General features: G+C 41.2%; 1 protein-coding gene across 1 annotated transcript in view; it reads left to right on the top strand.

Moving 5' to 3' along the window:
- Positions 1-19,907, top strand: part of LOC311012487 (disco-interacting protein 2 homolog C-like) — a 181,943-nt gene that overhangs the window by 104,773 nt on the left and 57,263 nt on the right. Inside the window, exons 3-6 of the mRNA XM_084007948.1 lie at positions 2,516-2,626; positions 6,432-6,557; positions 10,778-11,125; positions 19,154-19,300. Coding sequence (XP_083864074.1) covers positions 2,516-2,626; positions 6,432-6,557; positions 10,778-11,125; positions 19,154-19,300 — 732 coding nt within the window. The remainder of the gene's footprint in view (positions 1-2,515; positions 2,627-6,431; positions 6,558-10,777; positions 11,126-19,153; positions 19,301-19,907) is intronic.

The following is a 19,907-nucleotide window of genomic DNA, read 5'->3' as shown; positions in this document are numbered from 1 at the left end:
AACTGGAGATTAGATTTAATGTTTCTTGTTCCTAGAATAATATAGAAACTGTTGGGAACACATGAGTCATGACGTCTTTTGAATTGCATTATCATTTCTTATCATGTACATTTTAATATCTGCTCATTTTGTACATTTGTTAATTTCAGCCATAAATGGAATGTTTTGTTAGCAGCTTTGTTAAGATTATTGTTTGTAAGCGTATGCTATTATATCATGTGCTGTGAATATAAACCTCATTATATATTCACTGTATCTTGTAATGTTTTTAAAAAAAATCCTTCTTACTGAGGGCATGTCCACACGGCAACGTATTAACACAGAAGTCTTTTTTGAGACCAGGTCCCAGGGTGAAGAAGTCAAAAGTCTCCACCGTTGCGTGTTCTTGTTGTCTACAGCAAATACGCATACGATGATGTCATGTTGGTCTTGTTGTGTTCGGTTTCTTCTTCTACCATCTATGTTTGTATACACGTGCAACTTTATGCGCATGCTTCGTCTCTTCTCTCGCAGAAACAGCGCCACATATAGGCCTAGAATATGTACTACAGCGTTACTACAGCGTGCTAAGTCGTTTACAATGGATTCATTAGGATGCAGATTTTCTTGACATGACGCCAAGGAAAACCAGGGAAAAAAGATTGTTTTGGTGTGGATATGGCCTAAATAAATATATTTAGTGATCATTTTATATATATATATATATATATATATATATATATATATATATATATATATATATATTCCAGTATATTAGCCTAAATTGTTATTTTTTGTACTTTTGCAGTGTTTTTTTTATCCTATTATTTGTTATTTTTGTTCTTCTGATTTGTGTCTAATCGAGTATGTGGCCCCAAGCAAGAGTGTTTTTAGTGAAGTAAAGTAAACCTAAAAGTAAAACGTGGGAACTGAAGTACACATGTTTTTGGTGTTGGTGTCATAGTTGTTGACTTCATCCGTATCAGTACTTTATTGGATTAAGCGTCTCTTCTTCCTGTCTGGCAGAACGGGGATGAATGAGAGCCCTGCATTGATTTCCTTTAAGGTTTCACTGTGTGCGACTGGGTCAATTTGTGTTTGTTGTAAGGACTATCAGATGGATGGCGTATAACTGGGGCATCAACGTCAGGTGGATGATTTATTTCCTGAATGTCACCTACTTACTTGTATTTTCCCAGCAGTGGCTCCATACAGACGTCACCCATGTCACACCTAGAAATGTTAAAACATACAATCAAGAATACTTGAAAGTATGAAGTGTACTTGTATGAAGGGTTCTTGCAGGTAAACATGATAGGTGCATCATGTCAACATACTGATAAATAACATGTGTGCTCATTTTCACTGTCTGAACTCACTGTTTTGGCTGATATTCATAACGAACAGGCTTCATTACTGTATCTACTTTAATCTTTAGATCAAGCAGTCAATCAGTAAACAGAGTCCTATGTAGAGTTGGCAATTTTCCGAATAATACTACAGAAAAATGTAATTATCGTAGTGTCAGGCCCGGGTTCTGTTGTTAAACAGGTTCTCTGTGATGTTTAACATACATCATACTTTAGTATGCTGACATTTGCTTATCAGCAATAAAACAAATTGAAATGTTGACCGATGCTGCTTTATGAAAAGCCAGAGAATCATGAAACTCAGGGAGTTAGCCTCTTGGTTCCATGAATCTCTGTACACAACATGTGTAGGATTTATCCTCTTGGGACCATTAATTTATGGACCACATTGCATGGGAAACCATATGACAGTTAGTAATCCAATCTGGACCAAACTAGTGGATTATTGAAATTCCTAAAATTGTGAATATTCAATAGATTTTGCTGTGACTAATGAAGAAATGGACAAACAAAGAAATGCAAAAGAAAAACCTGCAGGCAAAGTAAGTTGAGTAAGAAGAAACGAGATGGACAAAGACTTTTTTAAAGAGGAAGTAGAACGAGTTAGAAGGGAAATCCATCCAGACTCCCAAAAGGAACCAGCAAAGGTATTTCCCAGACCGGTCATTTATTGCAGCGCTGGCTGGTAGTCGTTTCATGGTTGCTTAATGAACTTTTAGCTTTTCTCCTGAGCAGCAGCGATACTGTGAAAGTTCTAATGAAGACAGACAAGGGTGGAAGTGTGAAGTCGAGATGGATGCTCCTAGATCAGTAGCTCCGGAGCGGCTGCAGCTGTCAGTAACAGGGTGGTTATTATCATCAGACTTATTGATTGGTGTGTAGGGAGGTTGTTTCCTATTCTGTGTGTGTGTGGCTGTGCAGACGTACGTTTGTGTGGATCTACCTCAGTTTCTGTTTCTTCTATGGCAGCTTTGAGTCATGAATAATTCATAGTTATTTATGAATGCATTGACAGGCAAACTGCAGTAACTCACCTGTTGATTGCAGGCCACGGTCCAAATAACAGTACAGTAAAATACAAAAAGCAAACGTGTTGAAGGGTTATTCTGTGGAATCCATTTTTGGATGTATATGAAGGCATTTAAATCTGATCTTTTCTGTTTCAGGAATGGATCTGTCCGTTGGCCAGGAGAGAAGAACCCCGGTCACCCCGTCCTCGTCCTCTCGGTACCACCGCCGGCGGTCTTCTGGCTCCAGAGACGAACGTTACCGATCAGGTGAGAGGTTGTCCATACTTGACCATACTGAGGGACATTTTCTCTTTGTATGTTGTATGCCTTTCTATTAACATGAGGACACAGAGGTGATCACCATTGGTGTGTTAACGTCTGACATGCTGGCAAAGAAATGATCACCTTGTTTATTGGCTTCATTAATACCTCATTAGCTATTTGGACAGGTGCGATAACTTAAGCAAGACATGGTAACATGTTTTAATTTGACTTCTTCCTAATAAAGGCGATGGTGTGATTAGAATTAGAATATTTGCATAACTTTGAATATCAATGAGGAAACCTTGTATAATTGCCGTAATTATTTAATACTTATAATACTTGAATACTTACTTTAATACAGGGAGTTCATTTTAACATATCCAATATGTTACGTGAAGAGACGTACATAGCCATACACGTGTGTATTCATTATCTTAAAGGTGCACGTGTTTTGGGAGATCAACTTAAGCCATTTTCTGTATTAGAGCCATTGGTGGTGTTAAAAAAAATGTAAAAAAAAACTAAGCAAGGGGTCTAATGTTCATATATATATATATATATATATATATATATATATATATATATATATATATATATATATATATATATAGTGTGTGTGTGTGTTAATATCGCTGGCATGTTTAATATCCGGTCCAACAGATTTGGACATTTGTGTTCTCACATATTATAGCTCCTCTGAGTGACGTCCAGATAGGTTCAGGGTTGCAGTGGATGTGTGAAGGGGCTCTGTACTCTACTCTGTCTCTCGTGGGTCCCCAAACTTAAAGAAGTGGTGTACACTTTATTAATCTATGCTCTATGTTTATGAGTGCCCTGCGTTAAACAGGCCCAGAAGTATGCTGTAATGTTTTTTAAGAATATTATATTTTCCAGGCAAACAGCAGCTCTGCTCAACTGTTGAGAAAAGGGTCACACTTAATGGGTTCAGGATGATGGATGTGATGGCTCATCGTCATCAGTTCAGGAAACGCTACATTATTTATATATATCGATCCATCTTGTTTTCTATAATTGTTCTATGCTGGTTCCTAGGTTTGAAATTGTTTACACGGGCTCTTCTTGCCTCATGACATCCTCATGTCAAACACAAGTTGCTGCAGTTTATTAAAAGTTCCAGATCTCATCATTCCAGATTGTCTCTCGGTTCCCAATAACTGAACAGAATTTGGACTCTTAACTGATGTTGGAGTGGAACTGCAACTACTAATCAATTATTTGACAACTATTAAATTCATTGCAGAATATTGTTGATCACTTTGAAAGATTTTACATTTACATTATTAAATGTAAATATTTCATGATTGATTTACTCTTCCATAAAAGTAAACTGAATGTCTTTGCGGTATGAACAAAAAACATACATTTGAAGACGTCATCTTGTTTTTTTGGGACTACCGAGTTGGACTTTGTGCTGCTGGGTTAGCCTTTGCCCTACGGAGTTGACCTTGGTGCTACTGAGTTAGCATTGGTGCTACTGGATTAGCCTTGGTGCTACTGGATTAGCCTTGGTACTACTGGATTAGCCTTGGTACTTCTGGATTAGATTTGGTGCTACTGGATTATTTTTGGTACTACTGGATTAGCCTTGGTGTTACTGCATTAGCCTGGGTGCTACTGGGTTAGCTTTTTCCTACTTAGTTAACCTTGGTGCTACTGGATTAGCTTTGGTGCTACTGGATTAGCCTTGGTGCTACTGGGTTAATTTTTGTCCTACTGGGTTAACCTTGGTGCTACTGAATTAACCTTGGGGCTACTGGATTAGCTTTGGTGCTACTGGACTAGCCTTGGTGCTACTGGATTAGCCTTTGTTGTTACTGAGTTAACCCTGGTGCTACTGAACACCTCCATACTTGACCCCAATCTCCTCCTTAGTCCTGATCATGACACAGTACCCTGTTTGATATTCTCAGTCAGTTTCTGCAGAATAGGCTGTTTGGCACAGATCTCTGGAAAAAGGCTTTTGACTAATCTGTCACAGCTCTTGCAACATGCATTGTTTGGTTTTATTCCATCTGGTGTCCTGTCAAGATTAGGAATAAATGATTTGAAATGAATCTGAAAGAATCCACGGTTGTGACTTCTGGGGTTAGCAACAAAGATAGTCCAGTAAGAAGAGAGACAAGCTTGAGTTCCTGGACCAGTGAGGGGAACCTGGGTTACTTTATTATTCTATTCCCACATGCTGTGTGAGAGACTGTTTGAGTTTTCTCTGGCAGAAAATAAATTGTGTAAAGACCTTTTAACCCATTAAATTGAAAAAGAAAAGCTGTGTGAACACCTTTAAACGCTGCACACACTCGCTTTCACACGATGTGCCGTCACACTCAGTAAACCACAAGACAATAAACGTGCACTTGAGATTTAAATTACCTCCGTTCCCCAACACAAGCACACACACAAGCCAAACAAATGTACATCTGTGAGCCCCATTCATTCTGACGAATGTCTTGCTTATGTCATTATCGGATCCAACAGCCTGCGTGTCTGCCTCCTGGCGACGGTGGACGCCATTCAAACTAACCCAGCTGTGGCTACAGTGCTTCATCTCGCGCTCAGAAACACTGAATTACAAAACGTCTTCTTCACCAACGCTCCCGAACTTACTCCAGTAAACTGGGCCTCAGGGGAGCCACTGTCAATGTTAGTGTACCAAAACTGAATGTGAATAAATTAGACAAAACGATGAACACTGCTACCGTGTTTCTACTTAAGAGCCTCGGATGGATGGATGGATGGATGGATGGATGGATGGATGGATGGACACGCAAATTGTTGTACAAATCAACATAAGTGCTTATATTCTGTCCCAGCTACAGAAGAACAGAAGAGACAGTGGTTGTGTTTCATTTTTAATGACAATGTGCCGGCTACGGTTCGTGTTAGCTTGTATGTGTGTGCTAACCTTCACATGGGACTGCTACAGGAACAAGGGAGACGGAGCTCATTAGCATTTAAAGGTGCAGACACAGAAACAGCCTGTTCTCAGCAGAGCTCATTTGAGCAACTTTTAGACAGCTGGATGGGTTTGGGGCAATGCATATTGAATACAGTGTTGTTGGACCTCTGACAGCTGTGTGGAATTGATGAAAAACAGCATAATATGGGACCTTTAAGCACTTTTCAAAACCAAGTAACAAAGTGCTTTACATGGTTGAACCAAGATTAAAGTGGCCAATATCCACACAAAATACTATTACTGTGCTAAAATTAATATGAAGGCTTTTCTGCAAAGACACATTTTGAGTCTAGAGCCACAGACCATTGACCATAAAAACTCAGGACCCTTTGGTCATGAGCCCGGACTCAGGAACAGGAGCATTATAAACATACAAAGTATTTTGATGTAAAATGTAAACATAACTGTAGTCAAATCATAATACTTTATTATAAAATGAAAAAGGAAAGTACCTTTGAATTGTACTTGAGAACAGTGTTTACGATGTTTTTCTCTCCATTTGATTTTACTAGACTGATAACAAAGGACAGCAGTTTTGTGTGCAGTAATTGTCAGCGTCAGCATGCATTATTGTTCACCACTAGTTTTCAGAGGTTCAATGCAGCCTCTGGTTTCAGGTCAGTTCACAGTCCGGTACAGTTAATTTCACGCTGCATAATGAACTCTCACAGCTGATAAAACCAAATGCAGACAAGGTGGTTGCCAATTAAAATGTTAAGTATAATCATGTTGTTACTACACAGAAATGATAGGAAATCAATGGCTTTCTCCAGGGCAGAGAAAAGTCGTTATAAAAGATAAAACATTGATCTACTGTTCGTGTGTCTCCAGATGTGCACACAGAGGCAGTGCAGGCAGCCCTGGCCAAGCACAAAGAGAGGAAGATGGCGGTGCCGATGCCTTCGAAGCGGCGATCGCTGGTGGTCCAGACCTCAATGGACGCCTACACACCACCAGGTACGGTACCAAACAGTCTTATCTCACGTGTCCGCAACAAGCACAGGCAATTATTATCAAAAAAATACTACTGCTGCTTTGTACATGTTGTGAAGTCCCAGATACCTCGGGAAACCTTGTTAAAGAAAAAAAGACCAGTTTGATATGGAGCTGCTGCAGTATTGCTGTTCTCCTGATGTCAGTGAAGTTGGCAGGTGACTGAATGAACAACAAACCGCTATTGTTTTCTCTGTGAAACCTGGAGGTTGATGTGCCCTCTGCTCCATTGTCCAACTGGAAATACCTTCTCATCGCTTTGGACCGGCAATAGTGCTTACTACTTTGGCATCGTAAGCAGATTATGGTTTTGGAAGTGAAACGGTTTAACTTGAAAAGTAGACTTTCTGTAATCTCTCTTATCAGACTGGTCAGCATTGAGTTGTGGTTGTCAGAAAGGTTTAAGTGACTCATGTAAAGGATCTGAATGTCTTTCACTCATAGGAAGAGAATAGGAGTAAACATTTTATGGTGGTACAGTTTATTGTGATTTATGGCTGTATAAGACAGTATACGGTATATGCCGGTATATTACGTATATGGCATTATATGGCAGTATATGACGGTACTGATGGTTTATGTTGGTATATGAAGGTTAATGTCTTTATATGACAGTATCTTACAGTATATTATGGTATATGACAGTATATGATGGGGCTGTTTACCTTAAAAGCCAGCCTACCATAACACTGCACTCACAACTATAACGTTACTGCTAACTTTCGGTCTCTGTCTCTCAACCACACACACAGCGGGTACCAACGTTAGCAACACATCAGTGGGCTGAACGGAGCAGATAGTGGTGGCAGACTGGCAGTTGAATAGATCATGTGACTATGAACAATGTCAGCGGTTAACATAATAGTAGACCGTTTACGCAAGTCTGCCTATCGGTTAAATCACGTAAACGATTGAGCTGAACCCACAGGACGCCCAATGTTGATCTCTGTAGCGCTGATCCCCACGGCACCCAGCGACACAGCTGGACAAACATACACAAAACGCTCTGTGGTACTGGACTAGAAAAAGAAAAATGATCGTCCCGGATCGTCCCGGATCGTCCCAGATCGTCCCGGAGCTCAATATACTATCGCTGTCAGCAAATTAAAAAGCAGGATTGAAAGCAGACAAACAAGTTTCCAAAATAATTCAATTCAGAATCAATGTCTTGTCCTACCACAACGGTCACTATAGCAACGGTACTCCTGTTTATATTTGTAAGCTTCCACCGCTGTAGCGTGAGAAGCAGGATGGGTCCCGGGCGTGTGGCGATGGCCATCCGAGTTTATACGGTGCCGTTTAATGAGGGTGTTAATGAGGCCATTATTTCTCCGGCTTCAGGGTCGATCTTCACAGAGCTTCACTGAACTAGCCATGATTTCATCTAACAGCACAAAGACCACGTTAACAGCAGCCAAATATTAAAAATGTGGCCGTGCTATTGGATCAATCTGTACAAACGCTGCTCCCTCGTGACACACACACACACACACACACACAAACACACATTCATGGCATTCACTTTATATCTAAGTTTTTTATTTTCAAAGGAAGGTAAACAAGCTGCAGGCAGACACACACTCACACATAAGACACAGAAAGGCACACAATCCTTCCTGCAGATTTAGAAAGCTCATGTCCTGAGGGTGCAGTAAAACACACACACACACACACACACATTGAAACATCCAGTCACATTTAAACACACACACATTCAGAGATACACACACACACACACACACACACACACACACACACACACACACACACACATTCAAACATCCACTCACATTTAAACACACACACATTCAGACACACACACGGCTGTCTGTCTGCCAGCGGGGTTCATTCAAGGACAGCAGAGTTGCATGTTGCTGAGCAGCATGTTGTATCGTGCAGAGATGACAAGCGATGACGACTCTGATGGGCTTTTTATTGGCTTTTGACTGCTGCATTTTCCCAATTTCTCCACAAGTATATTTTAGCTTAAGCTCTCTCTCTCTCTCTCTCTCTCTCTCTCTCTCTCTCTCTCTCTCTCTCTCTCTCTCTCTATACATGTGTGCTTATGTAATGACATTCCCTGGTTGCCCGGCAGCATCTTAATTTTCGTCAACATGTTTTGTCACCGGTAGCATCCGCAGGGTCACTACTGATTTCGAGGCACAAAATTGCCGATCAAGCGTGTCAGCAAAGCATGATGGGTAGTTAACATGTCGAGACCAGCGTGTCACTTATAATACGTGATGAACAGGCAGTGTGGGTTTTTAAAGTTAACGTGGTCAAACGGGGAACCAGGGTTTGATATGAAAACGTTTAGTGTGAAGTTCTTCAGAAGTGGTGTGCGTTTGGAGGGATTTAATGAGTGGGATTTCCGAATGAAAGAAAGCTTTGGCAGTCATGTCTATCCACATATACCTGGCTGATTATTTGGCATGCTATATTTTATAATGTCACGCCCCACATCTCTAGTATACATATATGCTATAAGTTGGTGATGTTATATTAACAATGGATCAAATGTCATGTATGAAAAGGTGTCACTTGAACTAACGAACCCAACGACAATCAGCACAGATTTCGCAGGTTTTCAGTTTTACAGAACATTTTTGTACTTTCATTTCATAATTTTTATAGCCTGAAATTTTACCGTTGTGATTTAATCTCATTGCTATTTTAGCGCCGAAAATAAACCCACCATGCTCTGCTCAGCAGCAAACAGCAGACAGACACAGAGACGAGCTGGTGAACATGGTGGAGCATTTAGCAGCTAAAAGGACAGTTGGACAGACGGTAGTTGGTGGTGACCAAAAACAGAGGTAAAAGGAGAGTGAATACTGGACTTTTTCACGGGATTATTCATTCATTGATGCTAAACTTTTGTTAACGGCATTACGGCGTAACACTGCCTCAGTGTCTCATTTTATACAAGCATCCTGGCATCGTGGAACCAGAGAGGCAGAAGCGAGAGCGTCTTGATCTTCAATCCTCTCCAGTATTGCCCAGGGTAACGGAACATTTGGGTGGAGCACAGCTTCTTTGCATCTGATTGGGCTGCTTAGAAGTGGATGGGCAACTTCCCTCATTGCTAAAGGTTGCAGATTGATTTCACAGGAAGAAAAGAAGACAAATTAATTTATGTTTTGTATTTGTTGGGATATTTTTTTTAAAATAGATGCACAGTATGACCAGGGATGTGATCAAAAACCAAATTTCAAGTTTTGCATAATTACGGGTGTGGACAGGTGGGTCCTGTCTCAGATCTCTAGCTGTTAGCTGAGTTGGGCTGCGCGTCACTGCCAAGTTTCATACGGAACGGCATGTTGGGCTCTCTTCGGTATCTTCTGTACATTTACCAAGCCGAGAGGCAGTGAGGCTGAACCACAGCACCTCCACCACCACTGTGGTAGGTTTCCATGTGTGTAGCAGCCTGATAGGGCGTGGTGTATTCCTCTTTAAATGCAGAAACACACAGCTATTAGCCATTTTAGAGAACAACCTTCTCTCGTCAGATTCAACAAAGCAAACTGTGTACTCACGTCATCCCATATGTGACCTCGTTAGTCGTATTATTTCATCGTGACAAGCAGAGTGTCTCCTTCCACCTGATGAAGTCTCACGTTAACTCTCCTTTCAGCTCGGTTTTAGTCTCCTGACAAATATGGTTCTTCTTGTTTCTGTGATTGTTGGACTTGTTTACTGCACACACACACACACACACACACAATGACAAGTGACGTGTGTGTGTTGGTGTGTGTGAGAACTGGGTCAGCTGGGTCTGCTCTCACCACTACACATCAGTCTTATAATGCTGTAAGTATTATGGAAATCACATGCAAAATGCACACACACACACACACACACACACACACACACACACACACACACACACACACACACACACACACACACACACGTTCTTTCAAAAACAAACTTTACTCCCTCCCCCTGCAGCATCTCCAAACAAATGGGAGCTCAAACCACAATAGACTGTAACATACAAACATTTTTCTGTGTCTGTAAATAAAGCATATTTGAATCTGGATTTGATTGAACCAGAATTTATTCAAAGATCAATTTGTCGTCGATGGTTTGTTCATTTGTTTTAAACTTTCGTTACTGTGGTCTGCCAGGTCTCTGTTCCATTTATTCATCCTTCTTGTCCACATCCACGTTTCCCGCCTCAGATACGTCATCAGACTCCGAAGGCGAGGGTCAGGGCCACGGCAATGAAGAGGAGGGGGGAGATGGCGAGGAAGAGAACGGAGAAGGCGGCGGAGGAACCTCGTCCAGCCGGGAGGGGAGCATCAGCATGGAGCACTGGATAAACCGGGCCATCCACGGCACCTCCTCCACCACCACCACCACCTCCTCCACGGCCTCTTCCTCCTCTTCGTCCACACGCAGCGGCGGCAGCGGCGCGGCCGGCGGCAGGCTGGCCGACGTCCTGGCCCAACACGTCCACCTCTCCGCCCACCACCACGCACGCCACCACCATCACCATCACCACCACCACCACCACCACCGGAAGACGGGTAAGAGGCTCGGACTGAGCCAAGTTCTAAAAGCAGAGACCTCTGACGAAGCAAAGACATTTCCCTTTTACTTTTAGCAAACAAAAACAGAATCTATGCCAAAGAGAGAGGAACTGAGCCACAATCAAGCCTTATTAGCAAAGTCCAGACTCACTTATCTCTTGTGACCCAAATCTGGATCGAGATTTAGCGAAATGCAGACATGATTAGCAAAGGCCAGAAGCGACAAGCCAAATCCAGGCTCCCGCAGCAAACTCTACCAGATACAGACACATCTGCTTGATAGGGCCTTCTTCTTGTGCTATTTTTGTTGGGTTTTTCTATGATTTTATTTTTAAATCTTTTACTTCAGCGCATTGAAAAGTCACATTTGGCCCCTCATTTACCTGGAGGAGACGGGTGTCGCCTGCTGCTGCAGTTAGGGATGGTGTTCAGCGAGGAAGGTGTGTGTTCGCAGTGATAGCTGGTGACTGCTGATTGGATTTGTATGCGCAAGTCGTGCGCTTATTGTTATTTTGCCGAAGCATCCTCGTAAGACCCCGTGGAGGTCCCTGAATCCCCTGTTTGGGAACAACGAGGGCAAAAAAAACTTCAAAGCCTGTCTGATTTGGTCTTTAAATAAAGCAATTATCCTTGAGTTTGTTGAGTTGTTGGTAAAGTTAGTTGGCTGTTTTAATAAGTGTTTGGTCTACAGTAATTGAGTGGGTGGGCTTCCTTTTCAGACTTTGAAGTTTAAATGTGTGAATGTGTGTTCTTCTGGAGGGTCGTATCTTTGTGGACAGGGAAGGGTTCACGGCACTTCGCTTCCTACGTTCACTTCAGTCTTTTACTTTTTACTCTCTTATTTGGGGGGTTTCTATTTAACTTATTTAAACTTCATTTTCTGTAATGACTCTGTATTTAAAATAGGTTCAAGATCTTTTTAGCAACACCTACATTTAAGAAATTTCCTTCCATTTCAAACACCTGTATTTTTTCAATTCTATTATTCCAAGTCATTTCAATTGGTTATTTCATATAGCTTCAAAAACAATAAAAACACAACTTAAAAGGAAATACTGAAAATCTATCCATTAGTTTTGGAGAAGACAAGTGAGAACTCGATTATATGGATTAGCTTGTTTTTTAGTGTAAAAGCCATTTTGTGACATTTTGACAGGTTTTTCACATTTCCAGCCTTCCTACTCAGGTTTTTCTTTTTCTTACATGCAAACTTAAAACGTCACGAAAAACAGTGGATGACAAAACACACTTTATAATCCTGACACAAGACAAATATATCATGCAGTTCTGATTTGGTTTGGTAATCATTCTTTTATAACCCAAAGTAGATTTTGTCTGCTTTTTTATGTTCAGGTTATATTTTGATTTATAGAAGTTACCTATACCTTCAGTAACAAATTTCCATATCACAGCATGATGTACATTTTCCAAATGGCATATTTTCTTTTTGTTTATCATAGAGGAAACCCTGTCTGTGTCCGCAATTACTCACTGCTCACTATTTTCTCCATGCTGTCTGAATGTATAGTGAGATTTATCAAACCCTATATAGTGGACTCAAAGTATCCGCCAGTTCATCCTGCAAATTATATATATATAAAATATTATAAACCATCATGCAATGCTCTATAGAGGAGAGTAGAGAGAGCAGGGTGATTAAGACAAATCCATGAAAGTAATATATTCAATGTGAGGAGCACAGCAGGCCACAAAGTATTTTTATTTCATTATTAATTTTGGGATAATATCTATTACCACCATGTAAACAACAGGAGCTGTGGTGTTCCTTTCCTTCTTTCCTTTTTATATATGCAGCATCAGTGTTTACCAGGGACCTTTCATAGTCCTCTATATAGTCATCTACATGGTCATCTATATAGTCCTCCACATAGTCATCTATATAGTCTTCCATATATTCCTCTACATAATCCTCTATACAGTCCTCCACATAGTCATCTATATAGTCTTCCATATATTCCTCTACATAATCCTCTATACAGTCCTCCACATAGTCCATTACATAGTCCTCCATACCGGCGTCTTCTACATAGTCCTCCACATAGTCCTCTATATAGTCCTCTATACCGTCTACTCCATAATCATCTATGTAGTCCTCTATCTAGTCCTCTACATAGAACTCTTTGTATAGTGAGTAGGGAGTGAATGAGAGGGAATGAGTGAATGTCATTTCCTCGTTCTAGGCCAGAGCAGCAGGTTTACAGAGTTTTCCGTGTGTCCTTAAACGTAATGTTAAAGTAAGGGAAGGAGGAATCGTTTTTCATTCCTGTCTTATCAGAACAGCTCAGCCTGCGCGTGCAGATAACTTTTTGTTCAATCTGCCGTCACCATCACGGTATCGCTGTGGACGATCTGGATGACTCTGAGTTTAGGTTCAGTAGAGAACGCTGTGTTTGTGTCACTGGCTGCCTCTTTTGTTTCAGATAACAGCACTAAGTGCTTGTCCGTGCTGCTGCTGTTGCTACGTGATTACCTTCAGAGACATACAGGGCTCTTTTAAAGTAAAATATTTTAATCTCAAGCACCTGAGAGCAAAAATACAGTACTGATTCTACACTGTCCCTTGGTGTGTTAATACTTTATTTGAAAACTCACATTTTAAATGCCCACTTCTCAAAAAGACCTAGCTATACAGTGTATTGGTATGTTATGTTTATACATACATTCTTCACAATGGAAGTTTTATTTAACAATTCTTTTTAAAATATTTTCTTTATTTAATCACAAAAAGTCAAAACAAAAAAGCCTTAAATACAAAACAAACTTTTGTTGACAAAAGGTTATGGAAATATCCAGATCATATTTCATAATTTTTCAAAAGCCATCCAAATTAAGTCACAGTAACTGTTTAAAATCATAATAAGATCATATCATGCCTTTAATATTGTGATGATATTGTATCCTGGGGCCAGTACCACCCCTACTATGAGCTGGATCAGCTCTCTTATTAGTCCCCAGTTTTAAAGGACTGAAGTATAAATTAAGGTAGATTTGTCTCTTCAAGTCAAGTCATTTTATTTATATAGCACATTCACAAACAACAGCAGTTGCATTACTTCAGTTTCTTATCATTTAGTTGAAGGACATTCATCGCAATCCAACAGTTGATGTTGTCTAGACAGGGGCGTTTTTTTTTTTTCTTTTTGGGTGAGCTGGCATTAACAGTGATACAGAATGAAGGCGAGTGTGTTCATTGAAAAAGAAAAAAAGAGGGCCTAAAATTGGACCTTGGGGGGTGCCACATTTAAGAGAGGAAGAGTAGGCTCCTATAAAGGATATCTAACACTGTGGTAAGCGAGGTTCCTGAATGACACCTGAGTTGACACCACTTTTCAAGACTCCCCTCCCTTTGTGTTCCTCACATGCAGGCTTTTTAACCCCCCTCTCTTTGAGGAGGAGGAGGGCAGGGCCGGCTGGCATGGTAGAGAAAGGAAACTCTGGGGCAGGGCTCTCCAGTAAGTTGAGAACAGAGCTTGGCTGGCGGAGAAAAGAAGCAGGGGCAGTCTCTTACCATCCGTCGGCTCACAGCAGTGATGCCAAATTTTCTCCCTCAGAAGTTTCAGTGACTCTTTTCCCCACAGTGTCCTCCACGATGAGCTTCCTATTTAAGTTTTGCCTTTCGTTGGTCATCCCCAGCTTATTATACTTTGTGCAGAAGAAAATACATCAATGTTGACCTCACTAGCATTGTTGTAGATGCATTGAAGCATTTGTGTGGATTAACACGAACCAAAAAAATTTTTTTTTTATCCTTTCAGTTTATTAGAGTTTGACTTGTTCATGAGGAGAACCAACAATGCTTTTAAAAGGGGCCGATAGCAGCTTGTATGAGTCTTCCCTCTTTTCAAGGTTACTCTGTTTGGTGTTGTTTTATTGATTGGCCAATTATGCAGCATGTTTTTTTGGTTGTTTTCTGCTTTCAAAATGACTTTTTATCTAAGCTAGAAAGCAGATGGTGGAGAAATGGAGGCGGTGTGCCTGTGTCCTCATTTCAGTTTTATGGGCTTTCTTAAAAGCTGCTACCTGGAATCACAAGTACTGCATCAAAGAATGTGGAGTCTGCTTTTGTCTGAAAGATCCTGATTAACAGCCAGACAGGGTACAACCTGAAGACTCCATCAGCCAACTCGCTGCTTGGCATGTGAAGAGGCAGCCAATGACGTTCCCATTTGCTAAAGTGGCTCTTTTACATTGCTTGAGAATACAAAGCCATCCACACTGAGCATACAATTAAAGAAAGGGCTGAATGCTAGACCTTTTAATCAGCCATCCATCACTTCCAAAAAAACAAAAAAAACAAATACCATGAATCCACTAACACCGTTCTGGAAGTGTTCCTGTATTCAATGTGATTAAGGCTGCAATGTTGGCATTGCCGTGTGGCTTATCTGTCTGTGGTCTCTGAGGAATAACAGTTTCAGCAGCTTGATGGATGCTATTCATCAGGTGTCTGGTAACGCTGATGTTGAGGGAAGCTTTCGCCGCTGACACATTGCCAATGAGATGCAGCATTTATTGAGGGTTCCTTACATGAGCTGTCGTGTCTTGCAGTTTTATAAATCAAACTCAGATTTTATAAATAAACAGAGGTGCGGATTGATTTAAAATCCAGGCAATATTTATTTGTATTGTTCCGTCAACAGAAATGCAACCCAGAGTGCATTTCGCACTTGGGATTTAAACCAATTTTTCTGCTGTGAAAATGCGAAGGTAGTTGTTTATGTGGCGAAACATTTGCAATCATTATCCGCGGGATTGTCACATCATAAAGAAGGTTTGTTTTTAGAGCAAAAATATAGTAGCAATAAGAATAGTATGAATTTAGCAGAATAGGTGAATTAAAATAAAATAACTAAATGGTAACATCATAAGACTATAAGACTATATAGAGTGTATAAGAGGTAATAGTATGTACAGAAGTAAGGTAAATGTAGTAGAATAACTAAATCATTTTTTTTTGCCAACGATAATGAAGAAGGAATAAAAAGTTATATTGAACATGATATATATATATATATATATAAAGTTCTATCATAATATTGCGCACAAGCATTTAGCTGTTCTCTTAGCTTTAGCTCCCCACCGGCAGCTCCTGACGATTCAGATTGATGTTTGCTGATTACTATGCCGATTCCCCACTAGAGAGCATTCATGCCAATCTTCTGATCGCATACTTTTAGTGATTATCAGCTGATCACGATAGGTGGCTCATGAGACGGGGCAAGTCCAGAGGGCAGAGGGAGACCTGAATCCGGGGGTGAAAGAAACTGCAACGCGGACTTGAAGCGAACCGTTCTCAGATCAGCTTCTGAGGAGTTCTGAGGACGGTTCATTCCAGAGGGCTCTGTTGGAGTGTTCACATATGAGCAAACAATGCTGACTAATCACTCTGAGTTGGTTTGGAGGGCTGAAAGGCAAATGTGAAAGCACCGTTAAATACAGAAACGACATTTCAACATGAGACCTCGCAGCCATCAAGCCACCTTTTAAACCCTCCTTGACCCATGTGGGGATGAAAGCCTCCCTGAATCAGCCTCCGTCAGACAGCCTGATTGGTATTCCAGCAGCGAAGGAGGGTTGATATTCCTCCCCTTCACACATCATCATAAATACATTCTGATGAGGTCACTGGATACTCGTGCCTGACACACACACACACACACACACACACACACACACAAACACACACACACACACACATTCCCAGACAGACACGACTCCATAGAATACACGTCTAGTCGAGTGGCGCTCCAGCAGACAGCCCAGATGTTGCAGAGACGGGACGTACAGCGTGCTACAGTAATTAGCATGCCTGTGCTGTGTGATGCAGCATTGAGATGCCGTCCACGTCTGAATAAAGAATTCTGTTTGGTCTCTCTGGCTTTGGCTCGCTGCTTTGCTTGGAATCATCCCCCTCTCCTCTCATTTCTCCATCCTTCCACTATATATCTTTCTTTGTCGGAGTCTTTCACATCAAGTTCAATCTCAGTCAGCGTTTGCGTTGCATTTGGCCTACAGACAAAAAGATGCAGATATCAGCCAAAGGTTGTGTGCCTCATTTGCATATTTAAACATGTAAATAAAAAAAGGATACCTCTTAAAGTTGTACTCCGCGACATTTTCATCTATTTAATTGTCTTTGAGTTACTATCGATAGAAGAGTGAGTTAAAACAATGGTGGTTGATCATGTGACCCACTAATGAAAGTGCTTGTACTTGCTGCTTTGCCCAGAAATAGGATCTCCGTGTCTGTGGTGACATTCCCGCGCAAAATTCTAAATGAAAGATGCTTTTTACGTCAGTCAGCAGCGGTTGGTCTGCCCAGGAAATTGGTATCTTCCAACTGCTGAGTCAGGCCCTTTCTAGTCTAGTGTTTGACCGGGTACATTTCATTACTGCTGACTCACAATGGAGGATCAACAGAGAAAGAAGACCATTCAACTTCCAGTCCCAAAAAAAAGAAACAACAAACTAATGGAAGTGAAGAAGGAAAGTCATCAAGAAGCAAAGTGACGCCAACGAGGGAAAACCATGGACCTCCTTTCAGTGTGGAGCATTTGAAGGCATCATGCAGATGAGAGACAGGCCTGTTGGGTTTCCAAAGGAACTCTGGGAGATGAGGTCCCAGAGGCTCGCCTGCAGTTCCAAGAGGCCGCTAGAGGCAATGCATCTCAAATCTTACGGACTTTAACTTTAATGTCAACAATCAAGTTTCATGATCTATCTATTTATTCACCTGTAGTGTCTTCTAAATGTATGTCATTTTACAATCCATAACTTTAAATACAGTCTCTCAAAATCTTTATCCAATCTTCATATTGGAAATGTATGCAAACATTTCCAAATGTCTCAAAGCTGTCAAAGACAAAACTTGTCCACGATGAACCAAAGAGAGTCTTGCAAATCTGTAACCTGAGAGTAGAGAAGAGGAATTGATTGGGAATGCAAAGGGACAATACATGACACAGTAACACGCTACCTTCTTCAGATGCAACACACATCTCTCTCCACGCATCATTTCTTGCTCAGACCGCTGAGAATAACGAATCCCTCGGGCAGAACCGTAAACACCGTTTGATGTTGTCGAGCAGCAGCTGAGCCACTTGAAAGAGGTAAATGTGAAAAATGTGAGGCATGGTGAGAGCTTTGAAACTTCAAGCACACCACATATGCTGAAAAACACAATCTCAATGCGGCACAAAACACGGTGGCGAGAAACGACTTTAAAAAATGGAATGTTACGGCGTGGGCGCTGATGGAAATGGAGTGGCTTTTTCTTCAGAGAAAGGCAGGTGTCGCGGTATGTGGTGGTGGGTGTGAGATGCTGGTTCTGGTGGAACTTCTCTGTATATCAGTGAAGTGTATCCGTCCACCAAGGCACAAACATTATTTTCTTGACAGAATTTCCAACTGCAGATTGTTTTTTATTTGTATTTACCTCGCGGCATTTTCAATTCAGCAGTTAGTTTCTAAATGCTGCCTGTGTACGTTCTCTGATAGGTATGTCCATTAGAGAGTCTGTTTCGTTTCGACTTCAATTTAGCTGCAAGCCAAAGACGTTTTAGTTATAACAAGTTATTAATTAATTATCTTTCTGTTTTCATGTTTTGTTAATTTTTCACCCATATTTTCTCTAATTGGACGTCACATGTATTTCCAAACTTTCATCCATCCTTAGATTTAATAGGAATCCGTTTTTTAGAGTTACTGAGCATTAGAGTCAGTTTAGGTACATTCAATTATTAGCAACAATTTTTCCGATTGTTTTTGCCCTCAGACCTGTGTGCTGAAGAGTTTTAATGCTCCCCGAGGCCCACAATCTGTGTCCTTTCCCTCCAACATGCAGTTCATCCGGCACTTCAGCTGTTTTCAGCTTGTACACTCAAACACTCTTGAACAACTCCGCTGCTTACAACCTTACATTTATTTGACATTTCCACAGGATGTGTTTTAACAGCAGGATGTGTCGGGGAACTAACATTCATCCCCCATTTTCTCACATCCCAGAGAACCACTCTGCCCCTCCAGATGTCACCGGCTACACCAACAACACCCCCGACGGGATCCAGGTGGAGCGAGCCCCGGGCGCCAGCACCGCGGCTCAGAGGCAGACGCCCAAGTACGGCAACGCCGAGCTGATGGAGACCGGAGACGGTGAGTCCTGAGTTTAGGGGGTGGAAGGCCAATCTTCATTCATTGTCTTTCTCTATGAGTTTTTTCATCCCTTGAATCTGAAGTTCACTTGTTTCTTTGTCACAGTAGTGGCTTGTATTTTAAACCAATATAACATGGATCTGAGATTAATGCAATCAGAGACTATGCAGGTTGCTTTAAAGTGGATTATTTACACCTGAATCAGGGTTTCATCACATTTTGCGGTGATATTTATCTAAATATGAAACCAGGAGATGTGATTCTAACTGAAAGAAGCAATGTATGACATTCAGAGCATTAATACGGCAGCTAACAACTATGGCCCAAGTAAAGATAAAGTGGAGGAATGTCTACCTGATCAGAGAATGAATTCACTCTCCCTCTGTGTGCGTTGTTATCCGACCTTCTCCTTGCTTTGTTGACATAGCCTGGCAGGCTGCGTCTGCTTTTAGTGCATGTGTGCAAGCGTCGTCATGGAAGCGTAGCACAGGTAAACAATGTTAGCTCTGTCAATTTGCCAAAGTTTGTACGGTTAGCGTTGCTACAGCCATTAGCTACGAGCAGCTGGCTCAGGCATCGCCCTGTTGAGAGCTATTCAGAGGCAATC

Source organism: Eutrigla gurnardus (assembly GCF_963514095.1).
Source record: "Eutrigla gurnardus genome assembly, chromosome: 4".
Classification (NCBI taxonomy): Eukaryota; Metazoa; Chordata; class Actinopteri; order Perciformes; family Triglidae; genus Eutrigla; species Eutrigla gurnardus.
The sequence above is the reverse complement of the archived record's forward strand: the minus strand, read 5'-3'. Positions and strand labels throughout refer to the sequence as shown.